Source organism: Ovis canadensis, chromosome 5, assembly GCF_042477335.2.
Source record: "Ovis canadensis isolate MfBH-ARS-UI-01 breed Bighorn chromosome 5, ARS-UI_OviCan_v2, whole genome shotgun sequence".
Classification (NCBI taxonomy): Eukaryota; Metazoa; Chordata; class Mammalia; order Artiodactyla; family Bovidae; genus Ovis; species Ovis canadensis.
Window position 1 is genome coordinate 31,212,080 of NC_091249.1, and position 22,775 is coordinate 31,234,854.

At 51.2% G+C, this 22,775-nt stretch overlaps 2 protein-coding genes and 1 long non-coding RNA gene across 10 annotated transcripts in view; 2 read left to right on the forward strand and 1 right to left on the reverse strand.

Annotated features, from left to right (window-relative positions):
* Positions 1-4,453, forward strand: part of RFX2 (regulatory factor X2) — a 90,650-nt gene extending 86,197 nt beyond the window's left edge. For 2 of the 5 annotated variants that reach the window (XM_069591368.1, XM_069591371.1), the window contains 3 exons: positions 1,089-1,242; positions 2,302-2,344; positions 2,813-4,453. In XM_069591368.1, the coding sequence (XP_069447469.1) occupies positions 1,089-1,242; positions 2,302-2,344; positions 2,813-2,910 (295 nt within the window). In that variant the 3' untranslated portion in view covers positions 2,911-4,453. Of the gene's footprint in view, positions 1-1,088; positions 1,243-2,301; positions 2,554-2,812 lie in introns of those variants that run through there. The other 3 variants (XM_069591367.1, XM_069591369.1, XM_069591370.1) reach the window with 2 other exon arrangements.
* LOC138441020 (uncharacterized) lies at positions 105-21,310 on the reverse strand. The gene is made up of 5 exons (XR_011257202.1): positions 20,847-21,310; positions 17,948-18,194; positions 12,407-12,476; positions 1,618-1,818; positions 105-560 (listed from the first exon to the last, which is right to left on the reverse strand). It is a non-coding gene; the product is annotated as an uncharacterized lncRNA (long non-coding RNA).
* The window catches only part of RANBP3 (RAN binding protein 3), a 51,194-nt gene continuing 49,146 nt past the window's right edge, over positions 20,728-22,775 (forward strand). Inside the window, exon 1 of one of the 4 annotated variants that reach the window (XM_069591373.1) lies at positions 20,728-21,323. In XM_069591373.1, the coding sequence (XP_069447474.1) occupies positions 21,302-21,323 (22 nt within the window). In that variant the 5' untranslated portion in view covers positions 20,728-21,301. The remainder of the gene's footprint in view (positions 21,324-22,775) is intronic. The other 3 variants (XM_069591377.1, XM_069591376.1, XM_069591374.1) reach the window with 3 other exon arrangements.

Here is a 22,775-nt window from a genome sequence, read left to right on the forward strand (position 1 = left end):
CCACAGCCAGCTGGAGCCGGCTCTCCATCTCCACTGCTGAGCCCACCTGCCTTCAGAGTGTGTCTGTCTACACGCTGGCCCCAGAAGATGCAAAAAGAATTAAGTAAACTGATTTGTTGTCAGTTGTCTTTACTGACTCGCAAGTAACAACAGTTTCAACCTGTTAAAAGATAAACTGAGGCTTGTTAACTTTTCAAAAGATTCTCTGAGCAAACATTGCTTTGAACCGAGCAGCGCCAAAGCCAAGATGGTGAGGAGCCTCCGCAGCCAGGAGCAAGGGGAGAGGTGTTCACACAGGAGATGATTTGATGGCTGTGGCTGGCACGCGCTGACTGATCGGGTTGTGGATGCTTGGACTCCGGGGTGATGCCCCCAGAGTTCCATTACTGTCACGGGTGGTATTCACATTGTGGGTCCCCTCCTGTCTCATCCCTTTCTGCTGCTTTTCTCGCTGTCACAGCAGTTAGACATCACCGAGGGTAGGTGGGTTCTGAGATGGCGCATCTGGGTGTATAGTCCAGACTGTGTGGTTGGGCACCACATTATCCCTTTAGATTTCTCTGTAAAGAATGAGATAGGAGAGCTCTTTGAGCAACAGTTTCCCAGGCAGATGGCACACAGCACATCAGCAGCAGACATGATTAATAAAACTTTACTTATGGACACTGAAATATGGATTCAGGTACTTCTTACGTGCTGTGAGATAGAATTATTTTATTTATGTACTGATTTTGAAGTATAGTTAACTTGCATTACTGTACCAATTAGAATTTTTTTTTTGACACTTTTTCCCCCAACCATTCAAAACTGAGAAAACTGTTCTTGGCATGCAGGCCATCCCAGACCAGGTGATGGGCTGGATCCAGTCTGGGTCGGCCACAGTTCACCAGCCCCTGCTTTTGGATGAAAGCAGCGAAGGCACCCTGAACTTGAGCCTTTGTTTTAGACGCCTAAAGCCACTGACTGGGGACATGGCAGGGCAGGGGAGGCGGGGTGGTCCAGGCGGCTGGCTGGCGCCCTGTGGGCCAGCTTGGGGCTGGAGGGGAGCCTGGCGTCCCGGAGGTGCCAGCCTGTGTCTGCCGCTCCAGCTCCATGGTGATCCGAGACCTGACCCTGCGCAGCGCCGCCAGCTTCGGCTCCTTCCACCTCATCCGGCTGCTCTATGACGAGTACATGTTCTACCTGGTGGAGCACCGGGTCGCCGAGGCCACTGGGGAGACACCCATTGCTGTGATGGGAGAGGTGAGCGCTCCCCACCCCCACCCTGGGACAAGAGGGCAGGCCTCGGGGTCCAAGAGGCCACATCGAGGGGGGTCAGCGGCTGGGAGAGAGCTCGCCTGCCCCAGTCGGACTGACACAGGCAGACCCTGGCTCCTGTCACCTCCCTATGAGACCCGGGCAGGATGTCCTGCCTCCTGGTGGCAGCGCACACAGAGCGTGTCATTTACCTTTTCAGTCATCTCACAGTAAACAGTCAAGTGGCATTCAGTACATTCACGGCGTTGTGAAACCCTCACCTATCTTGTTCCAGAACATTCCACCACCCCAAGAGAAAACCCCATTCCCACTGGCAGGCCCCCCATGTACCCCTTCCTCCAGCCCCTGGCAACCACTCACCCCCTGTCTGTCTCCGTGGATCTGCCTGTTCAGGACATTTCCCAGCCGTGGAGTCACAGCCTGTGTGTCCTTCTGTGTCTGCTACTCTTCCCGAGCATCGTTTCTCAGGGTCCGTCCATGTGGAGAGTCAGGGCGTCCCTCCCTCTCGTGGCAGAGTGCTCTCTGATTGCCTGGCTATCTGCCACTTGGCTGACCCGTCACCTGTTGACAGAGGGGCTGTGTTCAGCTTCTGGCTGGTGTGGGTCATGCTGCTGGGAGCACTCCTGCTCACGTTTTGTTTGAGCATCTGCTTGAATTCTTTGGGGTGCCTACCTGGGAGTGTACTTCTGGGTCATGATGAGTTTGTTTTGAGGAAGAAACAAGGTGATTTTAGTGCACAGAGATTTTAGTGCATGATAAGCAGTGAGAAAAAGCAGCCATTCCTTCCCTGAGCACTCAGAGGTCACAGCCCTTGCTGTGCCCTTGCTAGCCTGGGCAGTCGGCACCCCCTGTGCCCTCCAGCCACTCCCAGGCAGGGCCTAGAGAGTGTCAGAGGGGACAGCCCAGGCCCCTGCAGCTTCAGGGCCATTTCTCAGGGCATAAGCCCCCTCACTTACAAGGCCAAACCAGTTTCCACTGTAGACACGGCTCACCTTCCCCGGGTCCACCCTGAAGAGCCCCTCACTCTGAGCCTTTCTCTTTCAGTTCAATGATCTGGCCTCCCTGTCGCTGACACTGCTGGACAAAGGTGGGTGTGTCTGGGCGTTCCCTCCCATCCTGGGCATAGTGGAGGCGGGGGTGGCCCCTAAGGCGGGGCCCTGGGTAGGGGCCCTGGGCAGCAGCCCGCATGTCCACCGGGGCTCAGAGCAGAAGCCCCCGCGCTCCTCCTAGATGACTGTCCTGCTCCCCCGGCCGTCCACACCAGGCCCAGAGGAGCAAGGCCACAGACGGGACTGAGGCGGCTAAGTGCCTCCTCCCTCCACGTCTGGAGAGGGAGTGGGGCAGGTGGGGCAGTGAGCACCCCTGGGGCCCATTCCCTGCCCCACGGGGATGGGAGGCCCAGTGCCCAAGGGGGACCCTACCAGGTGCATGACCCAGGCACGTGGGCACTGGTTGAGGGGTGGTCGCGGGCAGGAAACCCCGTCAGCCCACACCCAAGCCAAGGCAAGGCCCTCACCTGGCCTGTTCGTGTCCCCCACCCCACCCGACCCCACAGATGACATCAGTGAGGCCCACTCGGAGACCCGAGGACGGGGCGAGCCTCTGGTGAAGCGGGAGCGCAGCGACCCCAACCACCCCCTGCAGGGCGTCTAGCTGGGCCCCCAGCTCCAGGCCTGAGCTCCGCCACAACAGTGCCTCTTAGACAAGTGACCTTTACTCCGAGTCCAGGCGCCCTGGGCCAGGGTGCCCATAAAAGACACCCTCCTCTTCCTCAAGATGAGAACCGCTGTGACCCTAGAGGAACTGTGCGCCAGGTGCCCAGGGCCTGAGCTGCACACTGGGGCACCCAGCCCACCTTCTCCTCCTCCTGAATCTCCTCCCCCTTCAGCACACACCCTGGCTCAGAGCTGGAAGGGGCCAGGCGGTGTTGGCCAGTTGCTGCCTCCCCTTCCAGCTGGGAACTCCAGTGGCCCCTGGGAGGAAGGGGGTGTCCCAAAGCCCCCCTCGTGTCCTGCAGAGGGCACGGGCCGTCTTGATCCTTGCCTCATGGCCTCCTGCCCAGCTGGTCCCCAAGAGCCTGGTCTCTAGATGCCAAAGGGTTCAGAAGCAGCTGCCAAATGATCCCTGGACGGGGCTCAGCCCACAGCCCCACGTGGCTCAAGAACCAGTCACCAAAACAGGCTCCCTGGTGCCAAGACCCAGTGGGACCTTTCCATCAAACCCAGAAGCTTGATCTGTAACTGGAAGGATTGGGATTCTGCCCAAGTTCACAGCCAACATCAAGCTCAACAGTGAGGTCTGGAATGAGTTTGTTCCAGGGAGTTCGGAAGATCAGTGTCCCCTCGGCGCCTTCAGAGGGCAGCCCATCCAGCCAAGACTGTGCATGAACAGCTGTGTCTAAGCCTCGCTTCACAGAACCTTCCAGACTGCCTCCCTTTGAAGTAGCGATCCCTGAGCACTGTGACTCCAGCAGGTCCCATCTTGAACTGCTCAGAGTCCAAACTCTTCTCTGGGGACGAACCCCAAGGCCCGGCCCGGCCCCAAACTCTACACGCTCCGTGTCTGCATCCCTAATTTAACCTGATGCACAATGGGCCTGGGACAGAGGGCTGCCCCCACAGCAGCTGCAGAGAAGACGGCAAGCTTCTGGTCCAAGAAGGCCCGGCTTTGCTTCTCTTTTTGAAAATATGTTCATACCGATAGTTTCGTGATCTAATTGTTATTAGAACGTTCCTTATGAATGTGTATATGGCAGTATATCCGGTCCCCAATGGTTTCCTCACGCATGAAGAAGGTACTAATGGAAACTCACGTGGCCTTGCAAACCCTGTTTCTTGACAAGCAGCGCTGTGCATCCGTGTCCGCAAGTGCACTGGGCAGGGAGCTGAGGGAAAGATGAGGAGTCTCATCTAAGGAGCCAGCGGCCTGTTGTGGCGATCACCAAGTGCATCTCCTCTCAAGACTGCAGACTTGGATGATCGCCGACAAAAAGAACATCTTTAAAGATACATCTGCTTTCCTGGGAGACGGTCAAGCTCATGGTTCCTGGATAGTCACGCCTGCCTCTTCCTCCACGTTTCTGCCTTACGCCGTCTAGTCCTTTGCCGGATTCCGTGAGGAGGAATATAAACGACATAAAGACACCAGACTTTTGAGCCCATTCTTGTTTTTCGTTGCAATAAACACACTGAATGTACCCACTGAGGGTCACGGTCCACACTCCCACCCCTGCCCCGCCCCCCCGTGGTCCTGGAAGATTCAGCACCCCCTCCCGCAGGCCCCTAGTCCTGGGACAGCAGGGTGGCCCAGACTGGGCTCCGCGAGCCTGGGAAGGGGCAGGAAGGAAATGGCGCTTTCCTCCGGCTCCCTGGGGAATGTTCCAGAAGGTGCAGTTTCCCCAGGCCGAGAGGACAACAAAGCAGCTCAGCCCAGGATGGGCAACACAGTGTGTGCAGGCTAGAGTAATCCAGAGGTGCAGCATAAACCCAGCTCCAGCCGCTGATACAGCCCATTGAGTGTTTACCAGGCGTATCTGGTAAAGCGGGGACGGGGGGGCATGGCCGGACCTCAGAACCCCCTAAGGAAAAGTGCCTGAGCCTCTTGCAGAATCACCAGGCCCTAGCCCCAGGGAGCCCGGCTTGTGGCATTAAGGTCGGGGCTGGGCATCCATAACCGTTGCCACCACCCTCTCTGCAGGGGGTGGGGGTGGGCATGGGGTGACCCGACACGGGATTGTGGGACTTTGGAGAAATCCTGCAGAGAAGAGCAATGCACTCAGGAACGAGGAAGGGCCCAGGGGCAGGAGGATGTTCTAGAAACCTGGACGCAGTTCTCAGTTGCCCGTAAAAGCTGCTTCTAGGGGGCGAGGCAGGTGCCCCGTACGCTGCCGAAGTTGCTCAGCCTCGGCCCCAGCCCAGGCCTCTTTGTCCCTAGTGGCAGCCCAGGTGACTCCAGGTTACATGAAAATTATCCCAAGCTGGGAACCCCAGGGCCTGCGCTTGGCTTAATGCCTTTGCGGTCCCCATCTTGAAATTCCTAAGACTTTTCCACCAAAGGGCCAGTGCTTTCATTTCACATTGGGCCTCACAAATACTGTGGCCAGTCCTGGGGAGGAGCTCCCAGGACCCAAGCACGCAGCCTCCCCCTCAGCCAGTGGCCAGGCCCCAACTCTGTGTAATGCCCTGCCAGGCTCTGAAAACCCAGTGGAGCCCAGAGGTGTCCCCACCCTCTCATGGTTCAGGATTTCAGCCCATGGCCCCTGAGCAGCATCAACCCTTGCACAGGGCAGGAGCCGCACCCCTAGCCTTCCCCCTCAGAGATCCCAGCCAGGGCCAGGCAATAGGGTCCCTGGTAGGGGAGGGCGCCTTAGGGCCTGGGTAGCTGGTGAGGCTCATGAGCACAGGTGATACCCACATGATTGCTGCCCCAGTAGCCAGAGAAGGGAGAGGAGGGGACAACATCAAGTCCCTTGATGACCCACTGGGTAGTGCATAAGAGGGACCTAGTCCTACCAAGAGCCTCAGGAGGTCCTGACCAATCACAGTGGCTTCTCTGTAGATGCTCTGGTCCATTCTTTTTGACGATCTTCCCAGGTAGGTATTAACCACCCCCATCCACTGTCATACCCATGGGAAAATCGAAAGTTACTGGCTGGAAAGCAAGCAGGATGGCTGGAGCCCCAGCAGCCATATTGGACCCTGGGGTGGACATCATACAATAAGGGTGGCAAAGCAATGAGACAGAGGCGCTTGGGTTCCCAGGGCCCCAGTGAACCCTCCAGTCAGAGTTCAGTAAACCACCATTTAGGAGGGTTTTAGGGGGACCCACTGATGTTCCTGCTTCTAAGAACTTTCTGGTAGCAAGAACTCTGAAGCAGAGTACGGGGTGCACCTGCATATGTCGCGCACACACACGAGCGTGAAGCTGCAGGAGTGCTAAGAGAGACTCCCGGCTGGGAGTGGCTCTCCCAGCTGGGAGTGGCTCCCCCTGCACCAGTTTTCCTCCCGCTTCTCGGGCTGTCCCTCTGTCCCCACTCACTACACCTGGGTCCTGCTCCTTCCACACCCTCTGTGACCTCGTCCACATGCTGCTGACTCGCTCAGCATCTGAAAATCCAGACCTCCTGCCCAAATCCCCACCCCACTGCCCAAGAGCCCCCGTTTTAATTTTTACTGGACTATCACCAACTCGATAGACTTGAGTTCGAGCAAGCTCCGGGAGCTGGTGATGGACAGGGAAGCCTGGTGTGCTGCAGTCCATGGGGTCAGAGTTGGACATGACTGAGCAACTGAACTGACTGATAGTTGCTTTACAATGTTGCATTTACTGTACAGTAAAGTGAATCAGCTTACATACATCCTTTCTTTTTTGATTTCCTTCCCATTTAGGTCCCCACAGAGCATTAACTAGAGTTCCCTGTGCTGTATAGTAGATTCTCATTAGTTATCTACTTTATACACAGTATCAGTAGAGTATAGTGTCAATCCCAGTCTCCAAATTCACCACAACCCCAAGAGCCCCTGTTTTAGACATGGCCCACCCCTAATGCTGCGAGTGCAGTCTGAGCAGCCGGCGCCTACTTCATCTGGTTCCAAGAAGATGCCCAACCTCAAGTAGTACAGAGCCTTTGGGTTTCCACAGATTTATTCACTTTGAAGGAGCTCAACTGCTTTTTACCTGGAGCCCACTTTTCACTTTTATGCACTGGAGAAGGAAATGGCAACCCACACCAGTGTGCTTGCCTGGAGAATCCCAGAGACAGGGGAGCCTGGTGGGCTGCTGTCATGGAGTCGCACAGAGTCGGACACGACTGCAGCAGCAGCCGTTTTTATTTCATCCCAATCCTCTGCCGCCCCCCTGTGGTCAGTTTGTGACACTGCCTCTTCCTTTACACGGGAAAACAGCCAACTCCGATTTTGCCTAGAGGCGAGGCTGTTTTGTTTACACTGAAATTGCAATCATGCCTGGAAAGACCAGAGCTAGCTGTCTCTCTTCCACATCCCATCTCTCCTCCTCTTTCTCAATATTTCCTGTTTATTTATCTCCCTACAAGATATTCAGTAACTGTTAATACAAAGAGAAAAACAGTAACCTGACCAACACCAAGTGATCTGAGTTGTCAGTAATGATACAAATTGCCATCAGGTGCCTTCCAGATAGGTTATTCTGTGTTATTCCCACCCAGAAATCATCACCTTAATTAAATCAGGAGGAAACATCCAACAGACCCAAAATGAAGGCGTATTCTACAAAAGAGCTGGGAGTATTCCTGACGAGAGGCTTCCCCGGTGGCTCAGTGGTAAAGAATCTGCCTGCAATGCACGCAGCGCAGGTTCGATTCCCTGCTCTGGGGAGATCCCTGGAGATGGAAATGTCAACCCACTTCAGTATTCTTGCCTGGGAGATCCCGTCGCCAGAGAAGCCTGGTGGGCTACAGTCCATGGGGTCCCAAAAGACTCAAACACGACTGAACAACTAAACAATAACAATTCCTCACTAGGGTCATGGTGAAGGAAAAATAAGACACAGCAATTAATCCAGACTAAAGGAAACCCGAGGAGAAATGACATCTAAATGCAACAAGGGGGTCTTCCCTAACAGTCCAGCGGTTAAGACACTGCATTTCCATTGCAGGGGGCACAGGGTCCATCCCCTGGTCTTGGGAACTAAGATCTCACATGCCGTGCAAAGCCAAAAGATAGAAAATAAAAATTAAACGAGGAATCCTGGACTGGATCCTGGGATAGGAACAAGCCACCGGCAGTCAGCAGATGAGACCTGAATAGGTTTGTAATCACTAGTGTACTGATCACATATTGATCAGTGCGAATATCCTGGTTTTGAGTATTGTGCTGTTTAAGCAATATTTGGGGAAGCTGGATGAAGGCCACATGGAATTTCTTGGCAGTTTTTTCAACTTCTTTGTAAGTTTGAATCTTTTTTTCTTTCTTTTTTTTAGAGTTAGGGGAGGCCGAATTTATTTTTAATTGAAGGTTAAATCCTTTTCATTACAGGGACTTCCCTGGTGGTCTAGTGATTAGGACTCCACACGCTCAGTGCAGGGGACACAGGTTCAATCCCTGGTCAGGGAACTAAGATCTTGCATGCTGCACAGTGACCTTTAAAAAAAAAAATCTTTTAAATTACAAAGAGAGTAAGGTCAGTGCACGCGTGCTCAGTCACATCTGACTCGTTGCAACCTCATGCGCTGTAACCCGCCAGGCTCCTCTGTCCATGGGATTATCCAGGCAGGAACACTGGAGTGGGTTGCCGTTTCCAGCCTCCCCAGGGATCGAACTTGGGTCTCCTGCGACTCCTACAATGGCAGGCAGACTGTTTGACACTGAGCCACTTGGGAAGCTTCACAATCTATTTCCTCCTAGATGCACATTTAGCTGCAGCAAAACATGGGAGGGAAGCTGATGCACCTAGATTGGATCAGGTGTCCCCCTCTCGGCTTCTGCGTCGGTCACACTTTGCTGGCAAGAACTTGACCCAGTGGACGACAGTGGGAGAAGAGGTACTGAACAGAGGCGGCCAGGAACTCCTGCTGACTAACCTCTGGGTCCTCACCCTGCACGTGGGGCTGGGCACAGAGCAGCTACTCCCCACGCCAGCTCCCTGCCCACAATGGGTAGATGATAACTAAATTACAGCTGTGAAGGCTCTTTTCCTGGGGTCTAACTACAGAAGCCATTTTCCAGCTTGGCTGTGGAGAAGGAAGTTCTTGCTCCTCAGGGCTTCAGCCCAGACCCGGGGTCAGGGGAGGAAGAAGGCAGCAGAGAGGCTGGTCAGCAGCTTAAGGGAAACCATTGGGGTCCCTCCATTTCCCACTTCTGACCCTTGTCTTGGAGAAAAATCACAAACTCCTCCAAGAACTCTATAGCCTCCCAGGCCCTGTGGGGCTCCTTGCTCACGTAGCCCCAGCCAAACTGAGCTCCTCACTCGTCACCAAACTGGTTTCTGCCTCAGGACCTTTGCCCTCACTACTGTCTAGAGTGCTTCTCCTGCAGGTCTTCCACTAGAATGCCACCTCCTCAGATCCCCGGAGGGGACTCCTGGGAACAATCTTTTTTTTTTTTAGTATTTATTTTTGGCAGTGTCAGATCTGTTGCCCTGCAACACATGGGATCTTAGTTCCCCAACCAGGGATCAAACCCACGACCCCTGCATTGGAAGGTGGATTCTTAACCACGGGGCCACCAGGGAAGTCCCTGAACAGCCAACCTAAAGTACCCTCTCTGTCACTTGATGCTTTACTATTTTTTCTGTAACACTGACTGGGTCACTATCTCAAATCATTTCACTTCCTTGTCTATTGTCAGTCCCCCCACAGAAGAATGCGAAGCTCGGTGACAGCAGGCTGTCCTGTTCCTGGGCCCCCAAGCGTAGAACAATATCTGAGACGTAGTAGGTGTGGTGAATATATGCTGCAGTGTAACGAGTATTCTGTGGTTTGGTTTATAACAGGAGGCATCATTTATCTTTCATGGAGGTGAGGAATGGAAAGGGCCAGGCTGGCCAGTCTCTCAGGGCTTTGCCTTTTGGTCTCTTTTTAATGTGTTTGGCTACGGCAGGTCTTAGCTGCAGCCTGTGGGATCTGGTTCCCTGACCAGGGATTGAACCCAGGCCCCTGCACTGGGAGCAGTCTTGGCCCCTGGAGGACCAGGAAGGCCCTGTCTTTTGGTCTCATTTCAGCGCCCTTACAGCATGGCAGCCTCAGGGCAGGGGCACTGCTTACAGGACAGCAACAGCTCCATCGAAGCAGGCGAAAGCTGTATCCTGTCTTGTGAGTCACACGGTATCACTTCCACTTCCATAAATGGACGCGTAACCAGCCTGCCCCCATTCATGGAAAATGGAGCCCTCACCTATTTTTTTTAATTGGAGAAGAGTTGATTTACAATGTCGTTAATTTCTGCTACACAACAGTGACTCGGTTGTACATATTCTTTTCCATCATGGTTTCCATTATGTTCCATGTTTTGTGACACTGAATATAGCTGTGTTGTACAATAGGACCTTGGTGTTTATCCGTTCTCTATGTAATAGTTTGCATCTGTGAACTCCAAATTCCCAGTCCTCGCTCCCCCACCTCCATCCCCCTTGGCAACCACAAGCCTGTTCTGTGTCTGTTTCGTGAGATAAGTTCCTCTGTGTTGTATTTTAGATTCCACATGTTAAGTGGTATCAGGTGGCATTTGAGACCTGACCTTTTGATGGGAAGAAGGTCAGAGAATTTGGGGCCATGTTTTAAAACCATCAGAGTAGGCAATCAACAAATATTTCTTGCATAAATAAATGTTGACTAAGTGAATGTGTAAGAGGAGACCAGATAAGGAAGCAAAGGAAGGTCTAAGGGACACGACACAGGCAACCATGGCCACCAGGATGGAAACCGTGAAACCAGGGGAAATTGAGTTGGCTCATCAGGCTGATGGGGCTTCCCCGGTAGCTCAGTAAAGAAGCTACCTGCCAATGAAGGAGACACGGGTTCAATCCCTGGGTCAGGGAGATATCCTGGAGGAAGGCATGGCAACCCACTCCAGTATTCTTGTCTGGTGAATCCCATGGACTGAGGAGCCTGGCGGGCTGCAGTCTATGGGGTCGCAAAGAGTCAGACAACTGAGCGTGCGTGAACATCAGGGTGATGGGTTTAGCGTCCCTTGAGAAACCACAACTGGATTATATTTAGCCAGTGATGACATGTTGCTGGGAGTCTCCCAGAGTGTGGGATGGATGTGGTCCATGCAACTGACTTTCGGAGGCATGCAGACACAGCATTACTGACACAGAATCTCATGGATTAGAGTTACCTCAGTTCAGTTCTTCCATTCCTTCTCGCTGTGTCAAGAAGTTTCAGTTGAGTGACAATATGCCTTTAATAGCCCTCTAACACTTTGCTAATCTCTTTACATTAAAAAAAGCAGGCTTGGGACTCAACAGCTTGGCGGGCACCGATATCCACCCAGAATTACAGAGCACTGTCTCCACGGTTTTTGTGTTTCTTCTTACAGCTGCGGCTCAGTGGTTTCCTATCTGAAGCGGCAATGTACGGTGTCTATTTAACGTCAACTTCAACTAATAAAAGGCACAGCAAGTATTAAGTTCATTACGGGTCAGAGGGTTCAGAGACATGGCAACAGCCAAGAACACTTACCCAAGAGAAGTTACAGATGATAAAATGTAATGAAGACAGTGATTGTTGTTCTTTAGTTGCTGAGTTGCGCCTCACTCTTGCAACCCCATGAAGTATAGCTCGCCAGGCTCCTCTGTCCACGGGATTTCCCAGGCAAGGATACTGGAGTGGGGTCCCACTTCCTCCTCCAGGGGTTCTTCCCGACACAGGGATTAAACCCATATCGCCTGCATGATCAGGCAGATTCTTTACCACTGAGTCACTAGGGAAGCCCAAACATAGTGATACCGGTAAGACCTAAGAAAACTAAGTCTCTGTACTGCAGTCTAGACACCTGGGTTCGATCCCTGGGTAGGCTAGAGTCCGTGGGGTCGCAAAGAGTCAGACATGACTGAGCGACTTCATTTCAGTGCCTTTCCAGCACTGACATTCTAGCTGTTCCTGAAGAATTTCTAGCCAATCTCTATGGCCTGTGCCTGCAGCCTGGAGGCAAAATCCAAGGTAGCAAGTGAGTATCTTACTAAAATGCAGATTCTGATTCAGGTCTAGGTTGGAACCTGGGAGTCTGTATTTTCAACAAATTTCCTGGTGATGCTAATGCTGCTGGTTTGGAGGCCACAGCAAGAAAGTAGCAGGCTCTAGAGAGAAAAATCTAGTATGCTACTGCACACCTCTGCTCAGCTCTGATTAGTGATATTCACACTGGTAGCCTGAGACTGGCCATATGAAGTATTTATATCAAGGAAATCAGCATTACAAGGCAGGGTCCGTTTTATTGTTCTATTGTCTTCAAAATTTAAGTATGGGAAAATGGTAAAATTTACAAGAAACTATATATACACAGGCACATGTGTAATTATAGACAGAAACACACGCTTCTCTGCTTCTCCCAAAGCAGCAGGAGCTGTTGAACATTCACCACACCCCATTGGTTGTACAGAAGTGTATAGCACAACCATATAAATACGGCAAACCAGTCAATCTTAAAGGAAATCAGCCCTGAGTACTCACTGGAAGGACTGAAGCTGAAGCTCCAATACTTTGGCCATCTGATATGAAGAGCCAGCTCATGGAAAAGACCCTGAGGACAGGAGAAGAGGGTGGCAGAGGATGAGATGGTTGGACGGCATCACCGACTCAGTGGACACGAGTTGGAGCAAACCTTGGGAGATAGCAGAGGACAGGGAAGCCTGGCCTGCCAGAGTCCACGGGTGACCAGAGCCAGTCAGACAAGACTTGGCCACTGAACAACAAAACTACTATCGAGACCCAAGTAAATAGTTTAAGAGTTTGGGGCCAGTCTGCTAAAAGAACTCAGCTCTGTGGCTGCAGCTTGAAAGCGGCCAGACATTATGTCAATGACTATGGCTGTTTTCAAGTAAATCTATGGGCACTGAGATTTAAATTTCACATGATTTTCATACACCATGAGAGACGATTCTTCTTTTGGTTTTGTTCCTACAATTAAAAATGTAACAGCCACCCTTAGCTTGAAGACAGATGTGGCCCAAAGGCTACAGGACCTCCTCGTCACGATCGTACTGGAGCAGGAGTGGGACTGGGGCCCAAACCGAAGACCTGGAGCACAAAGTTCCAAGCGTAGGGATCAGCCAGTGGCTCAGAGAGTTTGGGGAGCTCCAAAGTGTGAGAAATATGCTCACGTGTCCAAAACCAAGGAATGGAGACACGAAGCACGGTGAAAGTTGAGACTTTTAATGACGGTCTTGCGAGACCGAGTATCTGGTGGGCAGGCACAGCCAGGACAGTTACAGCAAGCACTTTATTCGCTAGCACGCAGGTCCCTCCCTCGGTTCCTCGTCGGCTGGGTACTATGGGGTGTATGATCATCCTGGAGGTTTGGTTATAGAGTATCCTTCCTTCTCCCTTCCCGACCTAATTCTGTTATTTCTCAACCAAGATTTTAGTTTATCTCTCTCACAACATCCCGCTTGCTTAGGGACTTTCCAGGTGTGTGAACTTTGTGGTGGTTACGTCAGCAAACTGTTAGGCAAGCGTGGCTGCTAGTAGTTTTCCACTCAGAGCTAGCTACCTTTGAAAATGGATCACTTTTTTATTTCTTACAAATTCCTTATGGAGAAGCTCTATACAGTCAGCAAAAACAAGACCGGGAGCTGACTGTGGCTCAGATCATGAACTCCTTATTGCCAAATACAGACTGAAATTGAAGAAAGTGGAGAAAACCACTAGACCATTCAAGTATGACCTAAATCAAATCCCTTAAGACTATACAGTGGAAGTGAGAAATAGATTTAAGGGACTAGATCTGATAGGCAGAGTGCCTGATGAATTATGGACGGAGGTTCGTCACATTGTACAGGAGACAGGAATCAAGACCATCCCCAAGAAAAAGAAATGCAAAAAAGCAAAATAGCTGTCTGAGGAGGCCTTACAAATAGCTGTCGAAAGAAGGGAAGCAAAAAGCAAAGGAGAAAAGGAAAGATATACCCATTTGAACGCAGAGTTCCAAAGAATAGCAAGGAGAGATAAGAAAAGCTTCCTCAGCAATCAATGCAAAGAAATAGAGGAAAATAATAGAATAGGAAAGACTAGAGATCTCTTCAAGAAAATTAGAGATACCAAGGGAACATTTCATGCAAAGATGGGCTCAATAAAGGACAGAAATGGTAGGGACCTACCAGAAGCAGAAGATATTAAGAAGAGGTGGCAAGAATACACAGAACTGTACAAAAAGATCTTCACGACCCAGATAATCACAATGGTGTAATCACAAACCTAGAGCCAGACATCCTGGAATGTGAAGTCAACTGAGCCTTAAGGAAGCATCACTACGAACAAAGCTAGTGGAGGTGATGGAATTCCAGTTGAGCTATTTCAAATCCTGAAAGATGATGCTGTGAAAGTGCTGCACTCAATATGTGAACAAATTTGGGAAACTCAGCAGTGGCCACAGGACTGGAAAAGGTCAGTTTTCATTCCAATCCCAAAGAAAGGCAACGCCAAAGAATGCTCAAACTACCGCACATTTGCACTCATCTCACATGCTAGTAAAGTAATGCTCAAATTTCTCCAAGCCAGGTTTCAGCAATACGTGAACCATGAACTTCCTGATGTTCAAGCTGGTTTTAGAAAAGGCAGAGGAACCAGAGATCAAATTGCCAACATCCGCTGGATCATGCAAAAAGCAAGAGAGTTCCAGAAAAACATCTATTTCTGCTTTATTGACTATGCCAAAGCCTTTGACTGTGTGGATCACAATAAACTGTGGAAAATTCTGAGAGGGATGGGAATACCAGACCACCTGACCTGCCTCTTGAGAAATCTGTATGCAAGTGAGAAAGCAACAGTTAGAACTGGACATGGAACAACAGACTGGTTCCAAATAGAAAAAGGAGTACGTCAAGGCTGTATATTGTCACCCAGCTTATTTAACTTCTATGCAGAGCACATCATGAGAAACGCTGGGCTGGAGGAAGCACAGGCTGGAATCAAGATTGCCAGGAGAAATATCAATAACCTGAGATATGCAGATGACACCATCCTTATGGCAGAAAGTGAAGAACTGCCTCTTGATGAAAGTGAAAGAGGAGAGTGAAAAAGTTGGCTTAAAGCTCAACATTCAGAAAACGAAGATCATGGCATCCGGTCCCATTACTTCATGGGAAATAGATAGGGAAACAGTGGAAATAGTGGCTGACTTTATTTTTCTGGGCTCCAAAATCACTGCAGATGGTGACTGCAGCCATGAAATGAAAAGACACTTACTCCTTGAAAGGAAAGTTATGACCAACCTAGATAGCATATTCGGAGAAAGCAATGGCACCCCACTCCAGTACTCTTGCCTGGAAAATCCCATGGATGCAGGAGCCTGGTAGGCTGCAGTCCTTGGGGTCGCTGAGAGTCGGACACAACTGAGCAACTTCACTTTCACTCTTCACTTTCATGCATTGGAGAAGGAAATGGCAACCCACTCCAGTGTTCTTGCCTTGAGAATCCCAGGGACGGGGGAGCCTAGTGGGCTGCTGTCTATGGGGTCGCATAGAGTCAGACACGACTGAAGCAACTTAGCAGCAGCAGCAGATAGCATGTTAAAAAGCAGAGATATTACTTTGCCAACAAAGGTCCGTCTAGTCAAGGCTATGGTTTTTCGAATGGTCATGTATGAATGTGAGAGTTGGACTGTGAAAAAAGCTGAGCGCTAAAGAATTGATCCTCTTGAACTGTGGTGCTGAAGAAGACTCCTGAGTCCCTTGGACTGCAAGGAGATCCAACCAGTCCATCCTAAAGGAGATCAGTCCTGGGTGTTCATTGGAAAGACTGATGTTGAAGCTGAAACTCCAATACTTTGCCCACCTGATGCGAAGAGCTGACTCATTGGAAAAGACCCTGATGCTGGGAAAGATTGAGGGCAGGAGGAGAAGGGGACGACAGAGGATGAGATGGTTGGATGACATCACCGACTCGATGGACATGGGTTTGGGTGTTCTCTGGGAGTTGGTGATGGACAGGGAGGCCTGGCTTGCTGCGGTTCATGGGGTTGCAAAGAGTCAGACACAACTGAGCGACTGAACTGTTACAAGAGGGATGAGAACTGAGGCAACCAAATCTTTCCATTTTCCAAACCATCCTTTTAACCAATCTGTGAATGGATCATCAATTCCAGCATTTTCTGCCAGCTCATTGGTTGAGGTCGTTAGTCCTTCTAAGGCCTTTGTGATGGCTCCATCAGGAGCTGTATTTTTGGGAAAAAAAAGTACAGCATTTCCCACCCAGCATAACATGACGCCCCCTTTCTCTGCTAGTTATCATGTCCAGTGCGATCTTACTTCCCAAGCCATCGACTGGTGGCATCCAATTGGCTAGCTACTCCTTGGAGGGCATCTCTGATATATCTGATAAATCTGTTGGTTATAATATATGTAATTAATCCAATCTACATTTTTTTTTCCTTTTTATTAACTGTGGACCACCTAAAAAGTACTGACTCAAACCCTGTAGCTATTTGGTTTCAGGCCTTGAATTCATTAAGAACTCCCTTAGGGACTCCTATTGAATCTATATATATATGTATATACACATATACATATATGTCAAAGGAGTCCACCGCTGTTCTCCGACTTCGCTGGCTGGGTGGCTTTTCAGGTACCTTGTGGAATGCCAGGGTGAAGGAAATGGCCAGTTGAATGAAGGCACAAGTCCCTGTCCAACTTGACGGCAGTCAGTCTAGGAGGTTCCTTTTCCCACAAAACCACCACCAGCCATCAGCCCGGGGTCTACAGAAGGCTGAGTAGGTGCTGTTGTCTGGCTCACCGGTAATGTTCACGATGCTGGCACAGGTGGCAAGTTCTCCCAGGGGTCTACTGAACTCTGCCCCCTGCCTAGAGGCAAGAGCACTCGCTGTGCTCAGTCATGTCCGACTCTCTGCGACCCCGTGGACCGCAGCCCGCCAGGCTCCTCTGTGCATGGGACTTTCCTGGGAAGAATACTGGAGTGGGTTGCCATTTCCTTCTCCAGAGGATCTTCCCCACCCAGGGATCAAACCCAAGTCTCTTGCGTCTCCTGCACTGTTTCATATTGCCTATGGAGAAAGAGGGGATGGCTTTTGGGTCTGACCTTTGCAGTTCGGGAAGAGTCACGACAGATTCTTGCAGGTCTTTTCCCCACGCATCTTTGTCCCGGTAAAGGGCCAACATGTGGTGCATTCCTCCCAGGTCAGTGCCCCATCTGAGGGGGAACTGGTTCCCCACCTGTGCCTGTGGGCATCCGGCCACACGCGCATCACATCACTCTTATGATGGGCTTGCACTATAAATTTGACCCATTCGACCCAGGCATTCGTATCTCCATACCCTGTGTCAATTTCTAAAGTCTGTCTTAGATCTTTGTACCTCAATTATTTCTATTCTTTTGGGATCATTAATAGAACTAACATGGTCTTTGGAGCTCAGGGTTGGGACAGTCTCCGATACATAGGAGGTTTTTATTTTCAATAAAGTTAAGAACAAATCACCCTGGGGGGGTCTCTCCCAGTGACATCTGTCCCTAACCCATATACCTGAGATGCTACTTTTGGCTCTTAATCTAGGGTAGCTGGGTTGTTAACAGTCAAGAGAATAGGGTTGCATTGTAGATTTTGACAGGCTTCTGGTGGAATGCCCTTTAGGTATATTTTGTCTTTCAAAGGCCTCACCTACCCTATGTTTACCATCCAGTCCTGAAACCTAGTGGTCCACCGTACATCATCCCAACTGGGGCAGGGGCTTGCTCTAATATAAACCAAATCTGGTTCAGGGCAAAGATACTTATCCGCCTGTGACAACTGTCTCTGGTTTTCTAAGTTTCCACAAGGTAAAATTTGGCAGGCATCAAAACTTAATAGTCTGAGGTGACAAGGTTTTGGTTATAATGACAACCAACCTGGTTGGATAATCAGGGATTCCTTGTCAATTTCGACTCTGACTTTTTACCTGTTGGTTTCAATACCAGTTTCCAAAGGTGTGGCCACATGGTTAATGGTTATTGTGGAGGGGAGGATTCAGAGGGAGGAATTTAACAAGGTTTTCTTAAAGTTACCTTTAAAGGCTGCTCATTGGTCCTTTCCCTTCCTTTTGAGGTCTCTTTTATTGGCCCCTTGACTCGTGTATAATGAGTACAACCTTTCAGCAGTGCACACAGCTGTCTCAGTGGTCAGGAGCATTTGATAAGGGCCTTTCCAGCTTGGTCGGAGTTTGTCTTCTTTCCAGGTTTTAATTAACTCCAAGTCACCCGGCTGGAAGTGATGAATTCTACAGGCAGAGCCTGGGCAAGGTATCCTTTTAATCTGGGGGATGATAAGGCAGAGGAAATGGTCAGTATATAGTTTCTTAGAAATTGGTCTTCGCCCAGGAGGTCTGCCTCCTGAAGTGTGTTTTCCTAATCACCCTCTTGTTAATTTCCTGGCAGGCTACGCAGCTTCTGTAAACCTGTTTCGCAATGGTGTAAATCCTCAGGCAACCACAGTTTCTAAGTATTGCATCATACATAGCCCAGGGGCCCCAATGGTCATTAATTCCCTCATCATGGGCTTACTTATCATTTTCTTCCCATCAGGTAACACCCATCTTTGGTCTTCAGTTTGGGTGTTCGAGATCAGGTTCAATAGATTCACTTTCTCCCCTAGAGAGGCTCGCTTAGTGGCTTCATCTGTGAGGCTGTTCCCTGTGGCTTCCATAGAATTCCCTTCCTGGTGACCATTTACATAAGCTATAGTTACCTTGTCTGGAAGCAGACGTTCTGGCATTTGTTTAATCAATAAAAGTATTGTACCTAACGCTGATGGCTCTAAAGTGAAAATGAAAGTGAAGTTGCTCAGTTGTGTCCGACTCTTTGCGACCCCATGGACTGTAGTCTACCAAGGTCCTCTGTCCATGGGATTTTCCAGGCAAGAATACTGGAGTGGGGTGCCATTTCCTTCTCCAGGAAATCTTCCCAACCCAGGGATTGAACCCAGGGTTCGACCTCATTGTAGGCAGATGCTTTACTGTCTGAGCCACCAGGGAAGTCTAAAGACATGGCTATATTAACACTTTAACATCAGATATTAACTTAATATTGAATTTTTTTAGTTTTCATGAATCTAAAATTCTGGCCAGTTATCTTTTGTATTTTGAGAATTTATATAGGCTCTTAATTTTCTCAAGCCAATTAAGTAGTGCTTATTTACAAAATAATTTTGATAACATCATCCACAGGTAAAGCATATTACATACCTATAGACAGAGAGAGCTCAGATTAAAATTTACTGGATTATCTCTAGCTAGCTTTCTTTAACAACTGCCTATGCAGTAAAAGAGCCCATTTTGGCTATTTTTAGGACAAAAATTTTCCTTTAATTCCAAGTAGAAACCTGCAAGAATAAGTTTTGTACATGCATAAACCAGGTTGGTGTTAGAGGCTGTTTTCTGATGCCCTGTGTTTCTGTGTTTGAGGGATTTTATTTCCCATTTTAAGTTGAATTTGTCATGGGTAAAATTTACTAGTGAAATTGTGTGGTGGGCCAGTGTGCTGCATGTGAGCTTAACTCCTCCAGGAGTCACCCCAGAGTCGTTTCAGCCCTCTTACGTGTCTCAATAGCCAATTCTTATTTAAGACCCCTGGACAGGCAAGTGTTTTAATTAATGAGTGGGTTTCCCTAGGGAACCACTGCACGGTATGAGGACTTGGCCTTCACCATTCCCGGAAATGTCTCGGTCACCTGAGAATCATGAGCAGCCGGGAAGAGTAATGTCCCATTTCTTTGGAGCAAAGCTCTCATGTAAAAATCTTCATTTTTATCCGGACAAATTCTAGTTAAGCAAACAGAGGAAAAGCATCACATCAGCCTCCAACTCAACTGCTCAGCATAGACCGCTCTGTCTCCTACAAGCAGGCAACAGTGCTGTCTTTCATCAGAGCCTTACTCAGAGGCTAGTCCTGGCAGGAGGATTATCCTGCCCCAAATCTCAACATCCTCCCCAGTGGACTACGGGGTGGGGGTTGGGGGGATGTCAGAGGAAGAATCCTTATCTCCCCCTTTCTTTGGTTCCCTAGGCCTAGAACATTTATTCCCCATTTTCAGCTGGTCCCTATGCCTCAGTTTCCCTGTGCACTCAAGCCCCCTACACTGGAGGCTTCTTGCACACTCTTGAGAATAGGTTTGACCATCTCAGGCCGTTTCTCAGGTGGCGCTAGTAGTCAAGAACCTCTCCGCCAAAGCAGGAGACTTAAGAGATGCTGGTTTGATCCCTAGGTGGGGAAGATCCCCTGGAGGAGGGCATGGCAACCCACTCCAGTACCCTTGCCTGGAGAATCCCAAGGACAGAGGGGCCTGGTGGGCTACAGTCCATGGGGTCGCGAAGAGTCTGACATGACTTAGCGTTCACCGCCGTTTTCCTTGGGAAGAAGGAAACCGAGGATTGGGACTCCATACTCGCTTACATCTCAGTCACACACACTCGACCTCCGAAAATGCCCAACCACCAAGGCAGTACTTATAGTTCAATTTTTGCCTGGTTGCCCCGGTGTCTGCTTTTCCTGCCTGTGTTGGTTTCACTGTCTTCCAGACGTGGGCGATAGATAGCCAGCCCACGTGATCTATGAAGACAGTCGCCGCAAGGTCCAGGGCCTCATGGGCCATTGGTCCCGGAACGCCCATTCTGATGGTTCAATGAGGCAGGCCCCCTGCGCTGAGTCCCCCGACCAACATCTGAGCCCCGTCCCACCCCCATGGGCCTTCCCTTTGGCCAGTGATCTCCAACCTCTGACCTCTACTTCCCCCAACCATCCCCCCACCTCTCCACGTGGCCTCAGAAAATTTGCCTGACGTACGGTTCCTTAGAAGGGAAAACTGAGGCCTGAGGTGACATAGGGAGCCTCAAGACCCCCTCCAGGGTCCCCTTCAAGCCCCGGGCCTGCGCACGTGAAAAGCCACCCCCCGCCTAACCCAGGGATTTACCTAGAAAAAGGCCTTTGTTGCGGAGCCCTCCACTGTCCACGCTCCAGCCTCGGGGGACAGAGCCGGAAAACAATCGGAAAGCAGGGGCATGAAAACCCACTCCGGCCGGGCAGCTGTGAAGAACTTCGGATCCTGTTGCCCCGCCGCGCGCTCGAGACTCACTGCGCGTGCGCCCTGCCCGGCCCTGCGCACGCGCCCTGCCCGGCCCTGCCCACGCCCCCTGGGTCGGCGGGAAAAGGAGGCGGGGGCGGTTAATGCGCAGGCGCGTGCTACGAGCTTGGCCTGAACCTGACTGCGATCCGGAGCGCGTCTCCGCGCCGGGCTCCGCGCGCAGGCGCTAGCTGCCCACCTCGCTCGGAGTCGATTTGGAGAGTGCGCACGCGCGGGAGTTTCTGGCAGAAAGCAGACGAGCCCGGGCCGGCGCGGGGCCTTGTGGGAGGGCTTAAGGAAGTAAAATGGCGGACCTGGCGAACGAAGGTAGGGGAGGCGCCGTCTGGGGCCAGCTGGCGGCCAGGGAACGGGCGGCGGGAGGTCCGGGGGCCACAGGCCCGAGGGGTGAGCACTCCGGGCGCGGGGCATGTGTCTGCTCCGGAAGAGCGGCCCAGCGGGCCTTGCAGCCGCCCCCCATTGCGTCCCCTCAGGCCGGGCTCACCCGCCCGACCCATCAGTCCCGGCAGCCCCGGCCCTACCACCGTCCGGCCAGACGGCCCGGGAGACGGCGGGGACCGCGATCCTGAGGCCCTTCCGCGTCGCAGGCCAGGCTGGGGGCCGAAGGGGGCGGGAGGCACGGCCGCAGCGCCTCGACCTGGGATGTAAATAGATCTCGGGGCCTGGTCGCGGGCCCAGCGCGCCACGCTCTCTCCCCGCCCCCTCGTTCTCGGGGACCCGGGCTTCCCTCCTCCCTGGCCTGGCTGCCAAGCCGGCCCACCCCCTAATCCTGTGGCGGTGCCCCACGCCGAGGATTGAGAACATCGGGTTTGTTTTCATCCCCACCCTCAACTCGGCCCCCCAATTCCCGCCAGTTACCCCGGATCCTTAGTGGCGACCGAGAGTCGCGCCTCGTCTTAGCTCCTTGAGGCCCCAGCCGCAGGGTGTGGGCCGCTGAAAGCCCAGCTGGTTTTCGGCCCTTTTTTTGGTTGCACTTCCAGAGAGAGACAAGGTTGTGTGATCCCTCCTCTGCGAAGCGCTGACATCCCAGCTGAACGATTTTGACAAGGTTACAGTTCCGAACGGCCGAGAGAAAGCGCGCCATCAGCCGCCGTCTGATGAAATCAACTGTGATGTTCAGATCGCTCGTAGCTTCAGGACTTTCTGAGGCTTGTGTTTAGCTTCCTTCGTTCTTAGGTGCACAGCTGCGGGCAAGCGGTCACCTGGCCCTGGTTCCCCCTCATACCCTGCTCCCTGCTGGCCTGAGGTTTCTCCCGCCCCCCCCCCCCCCCCCCCCCCGCACAAATGACGGTCCTAAGTGCTCACCCTGGTGGAGCATTTGAGGCAGTACCAGGTACTGTTCAAAGACTTGGGCAGGCAGCTATCTGGAGAATAGAAGTTCCGCACAGAAGTTCCCAGAGGAAGGTACCATCAGCCCTGGTTGTCGGTGAGGAAACTGAGTTAGAACGGTTAAGTTACTCCTCCAGGGCAGGTCACACAGCTAGTAAGGAGCAGGGATGGGCATCAACGTGGTCTAACTTCAGAGCCCCCACTTCACCTCTCATCTGTACCACATATCTTTGATCAGTTAAGGGAGCTGGTGGCGGGTTGAGGCATTCCATTCGCAGGATCCATTTAAAGGCAGAATGGGCACTGGATAAAAGAGAGTCAATAGGACACACCTTATGTATTTGCGAGTTTGGCCCATTCACATTCTTGAACTCAGGGCTCATATTCAGCACCTCCATTTGGATGTCATATCAGATGAAACCCCTATCTTTC